The sequence below is a fragment of the Esox lucius genome, chromosome 1 (genome assembly GCF_011004845.1).
Source record: "Esox lucius isolate fEsoLuc1 chromosome 1, fEsoLuc1.pri, whole genome shotgun sequence".
NCBI classification, from domain to species: Eukaryota; Metazoa; Chordata; class Actinopteri; order Esociformes; family Esocidae; genus Esox; species Esox lucius.
Window position 1 is genome coordinate 34,246,535 of NC_047569.1, and position 18,690 is coordinate 34,265,224.

At 42.7% G+C, this 18,690-nt stretch overlaps 1 protein-coding gene across 1 annotated transcript in view; it reads right to left on the reverse strand.

Annotated features, from left to right (window-relative positions):
• Window positions 1-18,690, reverse strand: part of grik4 (glutamate receptor, ionotropic, kainate 4) — a 371,059-nt gene that overhangs the window by 42,051 nt on the left and 310,318 nt on the right. Inside the window, exon 12 of the mRNA XM_020047780.2 lies at window positions 2,897-3,004. Coding sequence (XP_019903339.1) covers window positions 2,897-3,004 — 108 coding nt within the window. The remainder of the gene's footprint in view (window positions 1-2,896; window positions 3,005-18,690) is intronic.

The following is an 18,690-nucleotide window of genomic DNA, read 5'->3' on the forward strand; positions in this document are numbered from 1 at the left end:
CGGAAATGCGCAGAAAAAAAATCCGAACGCACTGACAAACTAAAAGATATGATATATTATGACCCACTGTAAAAAAACAACAACAACATAATTACAAACTTCAGTGTTTATTTTTGTGCAACATGGACTTCCTTGTTTAATTTATGTGACTTTACCAAAGCATTTGATTTATATGTATTCTTTCAGATGCGAGCCTGTGCGCTTTACATGATGTTTCAGGGTTAGGCCCGGCAGTTGCGCACGGACTGGGTTCAGTAATAAAAGGCTTTTAATGACCAAAATATAATTCACACTGACAAAATAATAAAAATGACATTCTTCTTCTTTCAAATAATAATAATAATAGAAATAATAATAATAACCACATTCTTCTTCTAAATAACAATAAACGTAATTAATAATAAATATCATAAAATAATAAGACGAATATTACAAATTGTCATGCAATTATTAATGTGAATGAATGGTACTCCACATCACAACATCATCTTTTATTCCGCTTTTTAAACTGCCAAATGAAACCATTTTATTTCTTTCTACCTCCCTGGTGATCGCCTCAATCTCCACGTCAGAGAAGTTACTCTTTTTTGCCGTCTTCCGTGTGTCCATGGCGTAAAATGAGGGCGTGGGGGAAGTGGAGACTTGAATATATAGGGCCGTGTTATTCTAATGACGATCGTTTTCAGCCGCGGCATTTATCAAGGGCAGGTATTGCGTACACCTGGATTTTAAAGGTACGCACAGCTTCATAAATCAGGCGGTGAGAGGAGTGTAAGCAAAATCTTACGCCAACAAATACACCCGTTTCTATGCAAGACTGATAAATGAGGGCCATTGTGTTATTCTTAAATTGTGGCACTATTTGCCAACGCACTCTTTCACAGAAAACCTGTCCTCACTTCTGACAGACCCATCCTCTCTGGAATGATCATTAAATAACCAACCATGTTACTGACCTGTTGCAAATTAACGTAATTAGTTGGTTATTTTTAGCATTACACAACTTTTAGTCTTTTGTGGCCCCTGTCCCAGCTTTTATTAAACGTGTTGCTGGCATCAAATTCAAAGTGGGCATATATCTTTCAAGAAACAATAACATTTCTCAGTTTTAACATTTGATATGTTGTCTTTGTACTTTTTTCTACTGAATTAAGGGTTTAAATGATTTGCACATCTTTGCATTCAGTTTTTATTTCCATTTTACAGGGTGTCCCAACTTTTTTGGGCATATCATCATGAAAGTTTGGTAAATATGTTTAGATTTTACCAAAAAAATATTAATATATATATGCATTATTAAAACCAAGCTTTTCAGTTAACTACTAATTTGCAGAAGCCCTGGGCATTGGGCAGAACTGTACAATTGTTGAAACAAATAAACAATCCAATTCAGGCTGTTGGATGAGAAACCAAAGAATTTGGGAATCAGCACTGTTTTGGGATCTTGTAGGTTGGACGGTACAATCAATGTAGAATCCAGATATAAATGATCAGGTAAAGGGAGTTCTAACCGGTGACCTTCAATCAAATCATAAAAAACAGAATCCCTAGTTCGCCAGTTATTGTTCTAGCTATTGATCTAGTTATCCTGCCGTGTCACAGTTTTTTTTCTTTCTTCTTCTCCTCAGTATAGAAGTTCAACGTTAACTGCTATAGATATTTCCTTGTTGAAGTCTATGTTGTTACGATGTGAGCTGAACACATGCTTGCCGCTGACAGTATTATTAATGCTTGCCCTGCATGTTACCAGGGCAAAATATTAATAGTTATACGTTTTATTTATTTAAGCAATAATTGATTGCTTCAAGGGAGCAATATAAATGTCTGTTAAATAAAACAATTCGGTCACCATTTGGCACTGCCCTGACTATGCAGCAAATCAAGAGCCGCCACGGAGTGAAGCTTTAAGTGAGAGTGCTATTAACACTGCTTTTATATTTGATAATTTCAGCCCCCCCCGCCCATTCCTTTTATGAATGGATTTTATTGTCTCCTTTAGCTATGTATATTCAAATTTTTCTGCTCATATCACTTTATATAATTGTAATAAATTGTAATTAACTAAAATAGGAGACATTTTAAATAAAATCTAGCATTTTTATGATAAAAACAAATAAACATGGAGATACCGGACAGCCTCTTCTTTGACTCCTTTTGAAAGTTTATATGCGCTATGCTGTTAGTAACTCTTCTTTGTCTTGAAGCTATAATGAAGGCCTAATGAGTGTTGCCTACAAACGGGAAAATAAACCCACTAATTGTTTGCACATGCTTGAGACTTGTTGCATTATTTAAGAGTGTAATGTGCTCTGGTTGCATTATTTAGTAGCGCAATGTGTTTCACAAGAACATTTGCTTGAATAGTTTTTAGTCCAGGGTTACTGGCTGTGTTAGTGGCTACTGTGATGTTAACTGTACATTTGAGATGCAGACCTAGAATGTCTCCTTGTCAGACACCATGACAGGTACTGTATAACAACGATGTGATGTGAATTGAAACCTTCATTTATATGTTATGTAAACTGACAGTATATATAAAGTGTGTGTGTGTGTATATATATATATATATGGTATATACACAGTAAACTGTGAAACATATTTTATGTGTGCTGGTGACATCGTGAAAAACCCCCCATCCTGTACATGAAACCACATGGTTGATCCAGCACGTGTCTGTCATTCCTAGTAACTGTGTTGTGACAAAGGGACATTGTGAATCATTGCCCTGCTACTCTTTAATGTCAAGCCCCCTGCACATCTAAACCAAGTGGACCGTCCCGCCTATGCGTCAGTGTGGCGAGGAGAAGTACACCACGGCTGCACTTCAGTATCCTCCCTGACTCTCCCTGCCATGTAGACCCGTCGGAGTGTCCAGCATGTGTCAGTCTTCACTCACCAGGATTGTGGTGATGCTGAGAGTGGTGTTGAAGAGAGTGTCTGTCACGTTGATCGATGGAAGCTTCCTCTCCATGGACAGGCCTTGCTCCGAGTGCCACTGGCCAATCTGCAAAGGGGATAGGAGGCACACACACACACGGACACATACACACACAGAAACGAGCGCACACGCATGCACGCACACACACACACACACACACAAAAAACAAGTTAATTAAAGGGCTGGGAAGCAGAAAAGCCCAACAGTCAATCCTTGATCTTCTGAGATGAAACCAGTTTAAGGAGACCCTAAGTCACCAGGCCCTTCACAAGGTCAGCCCTAAGACGAGTTACAGAAAGAGAGCATGGACTGAGACACACACAGCTCCTTGAAGAAATAACTTGAGGCATGTGTTCAATCAGGAGACAACAGAATGCTTTCATTAGCTCAATTACACCCAATCCTCTGAAGCACGCGCTATGTCCTCATTATCATTAGAGCAAGACTGGCAGTCCTCCACTTCTCCTCCGCTTCTCCTTCCACACCTCCAGCTATCTGCCGGTCCCCACCCAACACACACCCGCTGCTCGGTGGCGGTGCTACATCATGCCTCATTTTTCGTTTGCATTGTAATTACAAAGTGGTACGGTTCGGTGGGCTCTCTGCTTAACGTCTTTTGTCGAGTTATTGGTCCATTTATCATCCCCTACAAATCGATCTCTGGACGTGGATGGCTGAATTGGAATGGCATGGAGTGTGTGTGTGTGTTTTGTGGTGTCCAGCTTTGCATATGCATCAGGGCAGAGAAATGCAGTGTGGTTTAATGTATCATCTGACTCTGTAGCCATTATTGCCACTGTCAGTCATTATACAGTACATAGCTCTGGGAGGCATGACCCAACCCGGGGCGTTACATCAGTGTCGGTAATGTAGCATCGCTCAGACGCTGATTCATGTAGCATGTATTGAGTGTGCCGACTCACTTCAACGCCTGAGCAAAAACAGTCCAAATGACACCCCATTCCCACTTGGGGACGTACCTTCAACCAGCGCTGTAGAGAAAGTGGGGTGATTTTGGATGTGCAGCCACTCAATGCCACCAAAATACCAAGGCCTTTATGGTTTATGACAACTACACATTTTGGATACCGAGTTATGGTATGTATTGTGATTAATGAAATGCCTTGATTATTTTATAATCAATATTATATTAAGCAATATTATATTAAGTAAAAGAAAATCCTGAGGGTTGTGAAACAGCAACGCCCCAGGATGCTCTAAACCCCTGCTTTCATTCTAACCACACCTAGGGTATACAGGGGATATAAAAAGTCTACACACCCCTGTCATAATGCCAGGATCTTGTGATGTAAAAGAATGAGACAAAGATAAATCATGTCAGACATTTTTCCAGCTTTAAAGTGACCTATAACGTGAACAATTCAATTGAAAAACAAACTGAAATCTTTGAGGGGGAAAAATTAAAAACTCACAATAACCTGGTTGCCTAAGTGTGCACACCCTTAAACTAATACTTTGTTGAGTCTATTAGAATGGCACATCTTGACGTGGCAATATTTGCCCACTCTTCTTTGCAAAAGCGCTCCAAATCTGTCAGATTGCGAGGACATCTCCTGAACACAGCCCTCTTCAGATCACCCCACAGATGTTCAATTGGATTCAGGTCCGGGCTCTGGCTAGGCCATTCCAAAATGTTAATCTTCTTCCAGTGAAGCCATGCTTTTGTGGATTTGGGTGTGTGCTTTGGGTCATTGTCATGCTGAAAGGTGAATTTCCTCTTCATCTTCAGCTTTCTAACGGACGCCTGAAGGTTTTGTGCCAAAATTGCCTGGTATTTGGAACTGTTCATAATTCCCTCCAACCTGACTAAAGTCCCAGGTTCCAGCTGAAGCCCCAAAGCATGATGCTGCCATCACCATGTTTCACTGTGGGTATGGTGTTCTTTGGGTGAATTGCATTGTTGTTTTTGTGCCAAACATACCTTTTGGAATTTTGGCAAACATTTTCAACCTTGGTTTCATCAGACCATAACACATTTTTCCACATACTTTTGGGGGACTGGATGTTTGTTTTTGCCAGGGTGGATGTTTTTCTTTGTAAGAAAATGCTTCCGCCTTGCCACCCTACCCTACAGCCCATTCATATGAAGAATACGGGAGACTGTTGTCACATGTAGCACACAGCCAGTACTTGACAGAAATGTCTGCAGTTCCTTTAATGTTGCACTAGGCCTCTTGGAAGCCTCCCTGACCAGTTTTCTTCTCATCTTTTCATCAATTTTGGAGGGACGTCCAGTTCTTGGTAATGTCTCTGTTGTGCCACATTTTCTCCACTTGATGATGACTGTCTTCACTGTGTTCCATGGTATATCTAATACTTTGGAAATTATTTGGTACCCTTCTCCTGACTGATATCTTTCAACAATTAGATCCCTCTGATGCTTTGGAAGCTCTGTGCGGATCATGGCTTTTGCTCTGAGATGCAACTAAGTAAATGTCAGGAAACAGCTGAACTTTATTTGTGATTAATCAGAGTCACTTAAAATGATGGCAGGTGTGGAATGACTTCTATTTAACTATTTAGTTTGAATATGATTGGTTAATTCTGAACACAGCCACATTATAAGAGGGTGGGCACACTTATGCAACCAGGTTACTGTAAGGTTTTAATTTTCTATCCGCTCGAAGATTTCAGTTTGTTTTTCTATTTAATTGTTCACATTATAGGTCACATTAAAAGTGGAACATTTTCTGACATGATTTATCTTTCTCTCATTATTTTACATCACAGACACTTGGCATTTTCACAGGGGTGTATAGACTTTTTATATTCCCAGTATAATGTAAACGAGTCATCTGAAAGCAACTGAAATCTTTGTGTTAAACAGTGACGTATATCTTACAAAACACATGTAGTTAATACAGTGAAGAAGAAAAATGTTCATGTTGCCTTATTCACAGTTAAATGGCCACCAATACTTGAAGACGCTTAACACGCTCAACTTCATCAGACTCCAGCTGAAAGTCATTTACCATCCTTTCCTAAAGTGAACTCCTGATTCATTTATTAAAAAAAGACTCCCGGATTCAGAGATTTCCCCAGAGAATATGATCCAAAGACCTTGCATTGCATTTCCTCACTGTTGTGCCCATCCGCGGTGAGAGAGAACGAGAGAGAGACATTGAACCCTGCATGCACAAATGGAATACAAACAAGAGCACAACAACAGTCCACCAGCCTGCCGACGGCTTCCGGGTGTTCAGGCGAGGGAGGGATGGGATGAGATTAAAATGTGCACATTGTGGAGATCTGGCAGAACATGATGCTCAGCAACCAGCTTATGTAATCAGGTACCACATGCATTTTCCCTATAGAGGGTCACTGCGGATGGTTGCATCACCTGGCCCCCACCACCAGACCCCCCACAACCACCAGACCCCCCACAACCACCGGACCACTACCACCAGACCCCCACCATCAGGCCCTCACCGTCAGACCCCCCACCACCACCACCACCACCACCACCACCACCACCAGGCCCCTCCACCAGCAACAGGCCCCCACCAACACCACCAGACCCCCACCACCACCACCAGACCCCCACCACCATCACCAGGCCCGAAACCACCAGGTCCTCACCCCAGGACCACTACCACCAGACCCCCACCATCAGGCCCTCACCGTCAGACCCCCCACCACCACCACCACCACCACCAGGCCCCTCCACCACCAACAGGCCTCCACCAACACCACCAGACCCCCACCACCACCATCACCAGGCCCTCACCACCAGGTCCTCACCGACAGGCCCCTACTGCCAGGCCAAGCCCCTGACCACCAAACCCCAGTCACCACCATCTGGTCCCGGCTCAATCCATCAGGCTCCGGCCACCTCCACCAGACCTCGGAGGGCTGTGGCAGCAGACTGAAATGAGGAGAGGGACAGACGGGTGTAGTATAATGAGAAATGCCTGTTGAGGAGGAGCGTCTGGCCCCACTAAGTCTCCAACAGACCTGTGGTGATTTTAATCAGGGGTCCTGCATAACATTTACTTCTCTAAAGATCTGGAAAACCAGGTGTGGGCAATCAGCCTCACCCTCCTGATCTAACCTGGAAAGGTTAACTGGAATGTAACTAAATGCATGATATTGTGGACATTTATTTGTAGGGTTTGGATTTCCCTGTTCCCATAAAGGGCAGAATAGTCTGATATGCTTTACTGTACTCTATGGGTAAGGGATCAAACTTCACAAGAACATACTAGAATGTTTGTCAATGTTGCACGAATGACGACAAAAGATGTCAACGCCCCGCCCATTTGGTAATTTGCATTGGTTAAGTGGTTGTGTTAGCCAAGCAAAGTAATGCTAATCGTTATTTGAGGGAGTGTTTTAGATATGACTGATTTTAGGAGAAATAGCCATGTCTCAAGCAGTGATTTGAGTTTTGTTCTTATTAAAGAGACCTCCCAACACAAAGTATTATATTAGTATTTAGCAGTTTGTTATAGTTAAAGAAGTGTCGTTAAACACGTTAAGAGTCTATCGTCAGTTGATGCTGCTAGCACACGCTCATTCTATTGTGTGTTTTATTCATTCAGAAGATTTGGATACGATTTGAATGTTGAATTTTGCTGGTATGTAACTATGTTTTGGTCCTGTGACTATCACTTGATTGGATTAAATTGTATTACTTTGAAATATAGATTATGACGGCATTCCTCATTCATCTTCCCATTCGCGTTTGTAGGGCTAATTACACGCATATAAGTCATCCCTGATTTCTGGGTTTCTAAACAGCCTGGGTAGACCCAGGAACACATGCCATTGGCTTGACATCCCTGAGTTCTGGGTAGAGACGTTTTAATGCTAGGCTCTTGACAAAAGGATTAGCTACCTTTACTAAGAACTATCTACATATTATGGTCACTTATGATCACATACATTTACAAATAACATGGGGTCAGATTATATATTTATTCATCACGTAAGTAATATTCCCTTGCACTAATTTTCCCAGCTGTCCCCTCAGTAACCTTCTACTGGAAGTGGTAAACTTTCAATCACCCATACAACATGGGTAAGGACAGGTAAGAGGGGAAGTGCTGAAGGCTTGCTGGCACAGGAATACAGGAGCAGAGAGTGCATGCGTGCGTGCGTGCGTGTGCGTTGTGGCCTCAAAACAGGAAGACTTCCTAGGCATCCGCCAACAGGAGGAACTGCCCTGAGAGTGTCCCTCTGCTCCACTCAGCTACCTGTGACAATGAAGAATGTGACGCACAGTAGCATGCACAGCACAATATGACTCACTCCGTACACACAGACAAAAACTCAGACGTTAAAAACATACTTACAACCACAAGGATCCAATAACGGGAGAAATATGCAGGTGGTTCAGTGAACTAAATACACTGTTCTCCTGTGGGCTGACACATTACGTAGGCTAGAACTGTCTGTGAACAGATAGCTTAGGAGACACTGAATAGCAAGGATCATTGTTCTGCTGGTTTCTTCCTCATTGGTCATTTGAACATATCAAGGTTTTGCAGGCGTTTCACATGAGGCCCATTTCCATCTGAGCTCAATGGAAATTCTCCATTCAGCCTGATGTTTCCGTCCAGGACATGGCTTAGTCTGTGTTCACAGCTACGACACATCCACACAACCACCCTCACATGCTTATCTACAGAAATGGCCCTCTGAGCTACACATGCGTGTCAGTTTGAGCTGTTGGGGACTTCCCCACTGTGACTTCGCCGCTGAGAGAGAAAAGGATATGGAGAGGAAGAGGAAGAGAGAGAGAGGAGGAGATTAGTGCCCTCGCCAGGAGTGGCAGTCATTTACTGAGGAACCAGAGCAGAGCGCCGAGGACAGAGAAAGGAGGAGAGGAAATCAATGGAAAGGGTGTGAGGAGGACAGAAACAGAGGGGTTGAGATGGGAAGTGGAGTGGAGCGTGTGAAGGATTACCCAGGTCTCACTCCAGCACCTGAAATCACAGCGTAGAGGCCCGAGATTAGGGTGATTGCTCACAGGTAAGACACCACTGCTAAAATTACCTCAGAGAACGCAGCATATCCATCAGAGGATGGCATCCAGTGCTGCCTTGTGACAAATGTATATATCATGTTATGGTGTTACTGCACTGTGATACCATAACCTGGTAGGGTAAAACGGCTGGCTGGCCCTTTTGGCTTTGGGCTAGACAACGTGGCGTTGATTGTGGATGAGGCGTGTGTGGGCGGTCTGTCTGTCTCAGTCTGTCACTGTACACACTGCTGTCCAGTTAAGAGCAAGGGTTAAAATATCATCCTCTCTGATCAAGCAGTGAATACAGAAGCACAACAAGCTTGGCAGAGTAACAAGGAGCAAAATGGCTTGATGTGATTTTCAACTGGAGTTGCTGCAATAAGCAGGCCATTATCACTCATTTAATATCATACAACTGGGAAAAAGAAAAGAAAAAGGTTAAATAAAAATGAACTACACTTAAATCTTTAAAAGAAACCATTTTAACACCATTTGGGTATAGTGTTACCGAATGAACAGTACCCAGGTGTGCAAAGCACCATGTGGTACTGCATATCTGCAGTGGCAGGATGGTGGTTAACTGAATTCAAACACTGCTAACAATGAGATTCGCACTTGAGTACCCATAATAGAGATGGCTCCATATCAAAATAGCTCAAGACACATAATGACAATGTTATCCCAGCAACCATTAGTGGAAATGCACACCAGAGAATAAAGATGCGCGTGTTTGTGTGTGTGAGTGAGTGTGCCTGAATCGGCTTTGTCATACATTATTCCCGCTCTGGTAATGACCACACCAGTCAAGTAAAGGCCAGCCCTAAAGGTCAGGCTCGTTTATGAGCTTTCAAGACGTGGCCTTTCGATACAATACCAATTCAATTTGCACCATGTAACAGGTGAACAAAAACATTTATTGTTATTCCTGAGAATCAAAAGCGCGCTTTCTCCATTCGTTATTTGGCATTATTGGCACGGTGGCCGTCACTTTGTTGCCATAACGAGCGTCAGCGACGGCTTGAAAGAGAGAGCAGGGAGGCAACCTGAACCTTCAAAGCCAGTACCTAAGAAGCCTCTAACCCCCCCCCACCACACACACACACACACACACACACACACAATCGCCCCGTGAACATACACAACAGTCTCACACACACAACAGTCTCACTCACACACAGCAATAAATGTCCGAGCACTGCGCCTTTGAAATCACAGATGCCAGACAGTTGATTGTTCCCCCGTTCTTGGGCGACCCAGGAAGTGGATAGGGATGAGGTCTTACGGAGCGCCATGGGCTAGTCAGAGGGGATGAACACTGCTGACGGTGCCTCAGCACCTTCTACGTCTTTCTAGTAAATTTCATGAGGCACGGGCTCTCGAACGCAGTCTCGTGTCCTGTCCGAGGGGTTCTCGTTGCTAGGGGCAACACTGGATGTCAAGGGCTCGTTATAATGATAATTCCTCTTCCTTCTAGCACTGACAGCAACTTCATTAAGTCAAATGCATATTCTGTGACTGGGTTGTGCAGATGTTTCACATAGCTATCCTGACATGCAGGCGCAAGCTGTAAGTCGCTGTGGATAGGAGACTGCCTAATTAATTACATTTGACATGTGTGAATATTTGGAGATCGGTTCGGTCAAGGGTGTGTTCCCGAGAGAATACGAGTGGTCATGGTTTTTAAAATCAAATGAAAACCCTTTCTTGGCATCCCTTACACTGTGTTCTTTTGATTGAATGATTGATCATCAACAACTATATACGCAATCATTACGCGTAGATTGTGGTCATGTTGACACATTATTTAGCATTCTGCATTAAGAAGAACATATTTTGTTGTTGCTGAACACAAGTATATTTTCTTTATTGTATGTTTTACCCCTCATTTATAGGAACTTTTATTAATATATATCTGAAATGTTTTTCTTATTTACCTGAGGACCTCAATTCTTTAACACACAGTGCTGTACTAGGTACGGAGTTAGATCTTTCCATGCCTTTGTTTTTATTAGCTAGCTTTAGTTACTTTCAACATCAACGAAAATAGCACATGCAGCAGGCTATGGAAAAAGGCAGTGATGTGTTTATTTTACTACCAGTTGTTAATGTAGTCTTACTGCTTTGTTGTAGGCCAACACATCATAGGCACAGCTTACATGTTTCCAGTTTTTCCTATCAAATCAAATACCAGTATAGTCAGAAATGTTTTACTCTGCATTAACTTGAGGTCAGAAGTACTTGATTATTTGTCAACTGTAACATTTCATGAATACAAGTTTTAATCTGTTTTGTTGGCACACCATGACCCCTATGTCACTGTGAGAGGCAGCAGGAAGTCTGATTGAACTGGCACTCAAACGTGTTACCTTGCATACTCATCTATCTTCTATCGTACTTTATCCATCATATGGCGTAAATGGGTTCCAGACCTTCACAGTGATACATTAGACACAGTAGCCCACAACACCATGTGGTGTTATAATACCATGTGTGTTTCTGGTTCTACTACAAGCTTCTAATAGGACTGTAGCAACTGGTCTCTTCAGCTTACAGTACATTGTACACTATGTAATTTGTCCGGTCTTTCAGCAGTTCAAATATTAACATTCTTTCATTGGTGAGCTCCGGGGAACACAGCACTTCATCCTGACTGGATAACACTAACAGCTCTCCTCCAATCACAACATGATGCAAACATTTGTCTCAAGCTTTTCTCAGTCCACATCACACTTTGGTTTCCAGGTGGTTCTAACAAAACCAGACTGTTAAAGTTGCTAACTCATGATCTTATATTAAGTAATATATAGAGAAATAAATAATGTAATTCCAAACAAACAATGATCAACTCTGGCTTAAATCCAGCTCTACATGTAACATTGACACAACGTTGCCAGAATGCCAGACTCTTTGGCCATGACAAGGAGTGGTAAGGATTGGTATGTTAGCTAAAGAGACTGGTAGTCAGACTAATAAGGACAGCAGAGTGTAGGGTGAAATACAGAATGACAGACAACACCCCCCCCACCCCAATAGAAAAAAAACACCCACGCATACAGTCTCAGTCAGTCTTGAAATCCGCTACGGCTGGGGGATCTGGCAAAACAGCTCATCCATTCTGCGTTTGATCTATTCCCCATCTCCAATCTGCCTGCAAACTGGCAAAAACAATAGAGGGAAAAGCCTGCACGTCTCAGGGACAAAGCCACTGAGAGGAAGAGAGAAATGAGCCAGAGAGACACAGAAAAAGCTCTGTGGGTGTAAGTGTGGTCCACAACTTTCACTGTAATCTGCATCAAAACCATGCTCACACAGAGACTGTTAGCAGGCAGCTTGATTACAACGCGCAAAAAACACAGAAAATTCACAGATCTATAATGTTTGTAGGCGATTCAAAGGATGTGAATGAAAGTGCCTGAAGAATCCCTTATCAAGGAACATACGCTGCTATCAAAGCTAACACTGACCCCATGGAAGCACGTTCAGCTTGATCACAATTACCCCAGTAGAGAGAGGGAGAAAGTGATCGCTCAGCCATCATGTGGGATAGATAGAGTAGAGGGAAGCCGGAGGAGCTGGAGGAGTAGGCGTGATCTCATTAGCGAGCTAAAGACCTTGTCACTCAGTGACATTCAGCTGGAGGTGCCTTTCTTCTATTTTTACTGCTGGAAGGTAGTAGGTTTGAGTGGGGTAAAGGATGACTTTTCGTGGTATGTGTCCGGGCAGGGTGTAAAGACGGACTCCTCAGGGGCCAATGAGTGGCTTTGCTCGGATACACTCACTCCGTCTCCTGCCATGTCCAGTGTCACTGTGAGGAAATGGTCTTTGATACTCCAAGAGGATAGGCCTCTTTGTTCCATTATCAGATAGCTACTAAAGACTTAGGCAACACGGCCTGGCACTTCGAGCCTCTGACAGGCAACTGAACGGCTGCACGACTGAATCCTTGGTCAACCCAAATTGCCCCTGAAAGTTGAATTTGATCAGAGCACCTTCTAAATAACTAGTGTTAAATGCAGTGGCAGTTGTTTCATTCTCCATGCTGTGTTGTAGGGGAAAGTTGGGTCCTTTTAAACAAGGGGGAAATTGGGACTCCTTGAAGAAAACAGTAGGTACAGTACATTGGGTCCTGGGTTATCTCCCTGTTTCCTCCCTTGGCCAAATGACTCACTACTGTGGGGAAATATTGAATGTAAGTCACTCAGGATAAGTGTCTGCTAAATGACTGAAATTACCAATAAAAAATGAATACATTTTGAAAACTATTCATGTCTTTGCTAGACATTGTATTTAGTCATAGTTGGGGGCAATTGGAGCCCATTTTATTAATTACCCCGAGCCCAGCGGGCAACATTATGTTTATTATACTTTTTTTTGTATAATATACCTAAATAATGATTCTGAAAATATTTCTTTTGCACAAAACCTATGTATTCTTTTTGCGAAATATGTCTTAAAAATATGAACATTCATAAATTTAGACATCTTTTTTATTTACCCTTAACAGACACGGGCACGGGGTTAAACTCAACATCCTGACTTTTTGAACCAAAATCAATATTGTCATTGGTCTGCCTTACATAGAGATGTATTACATCTTGTGACAGTTTCCTATATTAAAATATGACCTATTTCAAGTAGTCTCTGAGCAATGAATCCCTGAAAGATGATGGGTCCATTGTCCGTACTGTAGCTATTGCAGTTGGGTTTTAGACAAGTGCTGTTCTCTTGGGTACAGTACAGTATATACCCAAAAGCACATGCTAGTTGGCACTGCTAACTTGCATAATTGGCTGACGTGTCAGTTTCAGTGGACAAAACCTGTAAGACACCGGAACCTTCACATAAATTACTTAGACCTCAAGTTCTAAAAAGGTATTTTCCTTGTGCTCGCATTTAGCCCTGAATCGGTGCAGATGCAATAAAAACTGTAAGAGCAACAGCACGCCAGAATGTGCCCACACTGGGACACCAAGACATCATGCGGAGGCCCACCTAATTGGGGAAATCTGAATGGGAATGTCTAAGCCCTGAGCCGTGGAGCTCTACAGTGGCGAACTAAGCTTCTGGTAGGAGACTTTGTAAAGATGTCAGCCCCCCCACCCCCCCACCCCCACCCCAGGCACCACACAGGCAGATTAGGACCCAGCTACGCCTGTCAGTCCGTCTGAAAGAGACATTCATTTTCGGGTGAAGCAGTGGGTGACAACACCGCGTGGAACTGCCATAGGGTCCTGTCATAATGTCTTTCAAGGGGAAGAGGCTTGAAATTCGTAAAGCGGCAGACGGATACCGTGGAGGTCCAACGGTGAAGATCCGTACAGAACAAGGAAAGAGATTGTCTGGTCAAATTTCAGGATACAAGCCGGACCTGTTTACATGTAACACACATTGTACAGACACTGGACAGTGTCCTAGGTTTTCTCCCAGTGTTTCTGAGCCAAATACCTACAGCATATACTCGTAACACGCACTGTACAGACACGGTACAATATGTTAGAAATTATATTGTCTTTCAATTCTTTAATAATTCACATGTTTCCTTATGGGGACGGTCACGCTGCGCTTCTCCATGTGGCACAGCGGTCAAAGAGGAGGATAGATATCACAGCTGGAAGCCACATCGGCTAACATCGGCTAATAGAGTCTATACCGGTGATGGAGGAGAGGCTAGTAGACAGATTGGCATGACAGACAAGGAACACCAACACCAGGGAAAATAAACCAAACTGACATTTCAAAGGAAATGCAAAATAGATATACATTTACCCTGGAAGTAATCAAAATAACAACAATTACAGAACTCAAATAATTTAATGTAAATTAAAGTGGCCTGCTGTGCAGTTCCCCCAATCCAGTTCCCCTGAGTGGGACACACACACACACACACACACACACACACACACACACACACACACACACACACACACACACACACACACACACACACACACACACACACACAATGCCTTTCTCTTCTCAATCTGCTCTTCTCTTCTGAAGAACCAGTCTTGTGAGGATTACAAGGGCAAGCGTTAATATACATGCAGTAAACAAACTGCATTATTTTGCAGATTCACCCCTTCAACCATATCACTATGCCAATAGGTCCCTTTAACATACCATTTCATCCCAGTCACCCAGTCTGAATCAAGGCTACATCTATGATTCCAGAAACATGAAGGCCGTGAGTCAAAGCGACCCCCAAACCCCACCTCACCCCTGCAGTAAAAGGTTGACTTCCAGAATTCAAATCTATGTTTCCTTCTTGACAGTTTAGAAAGCAAAAACTGAATATTATACTCAGTTTGAAAGTATATAAGTTGAGTACATGATCTCTTGAGAAACATAGACACAGCTTTATAGCCTTTGTGATTTCAATGTTTAATTTAAGCACAGAGAACAAACACCTCTACTCCTTGCTCATGTGAATCAATCCAAAACTGGATATCTCAATGGGCAACTCCAAAACACATATTCTCAGTGAGAACTGCCTGCCTATTCCCTTGTATCTCCTCTCTTGACACCCTAGCCAGAAAAGTTTTAAATTAAAAACACATTTTATTACATATGTCACAGATTGTATGACTGAAATGTACAAATGTGTTAGTTAAGGCATGTATAAAAATATCAGTTTGACAAAAAATAACCACAATGCCAAAACACTATGTACAGAAAAGTATACTGATATTTCATACCTAATGCACTATTCTTGTGTAGAAAGCTTTTTTGCACTAATTCATCCACTACCTAACCTCTTTATTAACAAGTAGAAGCAGCTCCCGCCAAATAAAAGATGATTATATTGGCTAAACCTAATGGTTATTTCCACTGAGGTAGAAATGTCTAGATCATTAAGATTTTCTTCCTTGCCAATATCTGCTATTTCTCTCTCCTCAATCAGCTCACCTTTTCTCTTTCTCTTCATGTGTATCTCCTCTGTCGTCTCTTGCCTTCTGAAAGTTTAGCAGTATTTTTCCATTTTCCTCTGTGTCAATTGAGAAAGGATATCACATAATCACTGTATTGATAAAAAGGGAAGTCGTTCACTAAACATCATTCAACCCTTGTAATTCACTGGAATACAATCAACAGTCAAGATTTAATGGACTGAATCTCAATGTAAATGTAGCTGCACTAAAATATAGGTAGTTAACTATCATAACTGTCAACTCTAGCAAGGATTGTGCTTGGATAATTAACCAGGGTCCTAAACAGTGTGAAATTTGAATGTTTTTTTTAAGGTTTTCTGTTAAGCCAGTTGGTGTTAATGGGTTAGCTAGTAACGAATGACATCGGCCTGGTTACACAAAATATTGGTGATTTCTCACACTTTTCTTTTAATCAGCAGTCTTTGACCAACCTCACACCGCCAGTCTTTGACTAACCTCACATCGCCAGTCTTTGACTAACCTCACACCGCCAGTCTTTGACTAACCTCACATCGCCAGTCTTTGACTAACCTCACATTGCTAGTCTTTGACTAACCTCACATCGCCAGTCTTTGACTAACCTCACATCGCCAGTCTTTGACTAACCTCACACCGCCAGTCTTTGACTAACCTCACATCGCCAGTCTTTGACTAACCTCACATCGCCAGTCTTTGACTAACCTCACATCGCCAGTCTTTGACTAACCTCACACCGCCAGTCTTTGACTAACCTCACACCGCCAGTCTTTGACAAATCTCACACCGCCAGTCTTTGACAAATCTCACACCACCAGTCTTTGACTAACCTCACATCGCCAGTCTTTGACTAACCTCACATCGCCAGTCTTTGACTAACCTCACACCACCAGTCTTTGACTAACCTCACACCGCCAGTCTTTGACAAATCTCACACCACCAGTCTTTGACTAATCTCACATCGCCAGTCTTTGACTAACCTCACATCGCCAGTCTTTGACTAACCTCACATCGCCAGTCTTTGACTAACCTCACACCACCAGTCTTTGACTAACCTCACACCGCCAGTCTTTGACAAATCTCACACCACCAGTCTTTGACTAACCTCACATCGCCAGTCTTTGACTAACCTCACATCGCCAGTCTTTGACTAACCTCACACCGCCAGTCTTTGACTAACCTCACACCGCCAGTCTTTGACTAACCTCACACCGCCAGTCTTGCAATGCAAGTACATCTGTTTATCACCCCGAGCACACGGTCAAAGAAGGGCCTGTCTGCAAGCGTCTCTGCTATGGGCAGTGTGTTAATAATCCAAGATCACTGCCTTTCTGCCTGGCTTCACTTCACAGTTTACAAGTCATCACATCGTCCTGGGTGTCACGCAAGCAGGTAGGGAACATGACTTTGACAACATCTTTGCTTTGTAATTCATATTTTTCATCACTATTATTCTGCAAAAAGGATCCCCATTAAAATAAATACTGTAGACATGACTCCTGTGTCCTCAATGGTAGATTTGACATTGCCGTAAATTATATGCAGTTTTTTAGGTATGAAAAGCGCACAACAGATAAAGGTAACAGATGCGTTGACAAGTTCTATTCAACGATGGACCTGACCTATTTAATCTAATTATTTCGGTCTCGGCTGTGTCTGACAGGAGCCTCCACACTCTGACTTGACAGTCTATAGCCTCCTAACTCTGACCTGACAGTCTACAGCCTCCTAACTCTACATTAACACAGTCTACAGCCTCCTAACTCTGACCTGACAGTCTACAGCCTCCCAATTCTGACCTGACAGTCTACATCTTCCACATTCTGACCTGACAGTGTACAGCCTCACAACTCTGACCTGACAGTCTACATCCTACACACTCTGACCTGACAGTCTACATCCTCCCAACTCTGACCTGACAGTCTACAGCCTCCTAACTCTACAATAACATAGTCTACAGCCTCCTAACTCTACATTAACACAGTCTACAGCCTCCTAACTCTACATTAACACTGTCTACAGCCTTCTAACTCTACATTAACACAGTCTACAGCCTCCCCACTCTAACCTCAGTCTACAGCCTCCTAACTCTACATTAACACAGTCTACAGCCTCCTAACTCTACATTAAAACTGTCTACAGCCTTCTAACTCTACATTAACACAGTCTACAGCCTCCCCACTCTAACCTCAGTCTACAGCCTCCTAACACTACATTCACACAGTCTACAGCCTTCTAACTCTACATTAACACAGTCTACAGCCTCCTAACTCTACAATAACACAGTCTACAGCCTCCTAACTCTACATTAACACAGTCTACAGCCTCCTAACTCTACATTAACACTGTCTACAGCCTTCTAACTCTACATTAACACAGTCTACAGCCTCCCCACTCTAACCTCAGTCTACAGCCTCCTAACTCTACATTAACAGTCTACAGCCTCCTCACTCTACAGCATTCAAACTCTGCATTAACAGTCTACAGCCTCCTAACTCTACATTAACACAGTCTACAGCCTCCTAACTCTACATTAACAGTCTACAGCCTCCTAACTCTACATTAACACAGTCTACAGCCTCCCCACACTAACCTCAGTCTACAGCCTCCTAACGCTACATTAACACAGTCTACAGCCTCCTAACTCTACATTAACACAGTCTACAGCCTCCTAACTCTACATTAAAACTGTCTACAGCCTTCTAACTCTACATTAACACAGTCTACAGCCTCCCCACTCTAACCTCAGTCTACAGCCTCCTAACACTACATTCACACAGTCTACAGCCTTCTAACTCTACATTAACACAGTCTACAGCCTCCGAACTCTACATTAACACAGTCTACAGCCTCCTAAC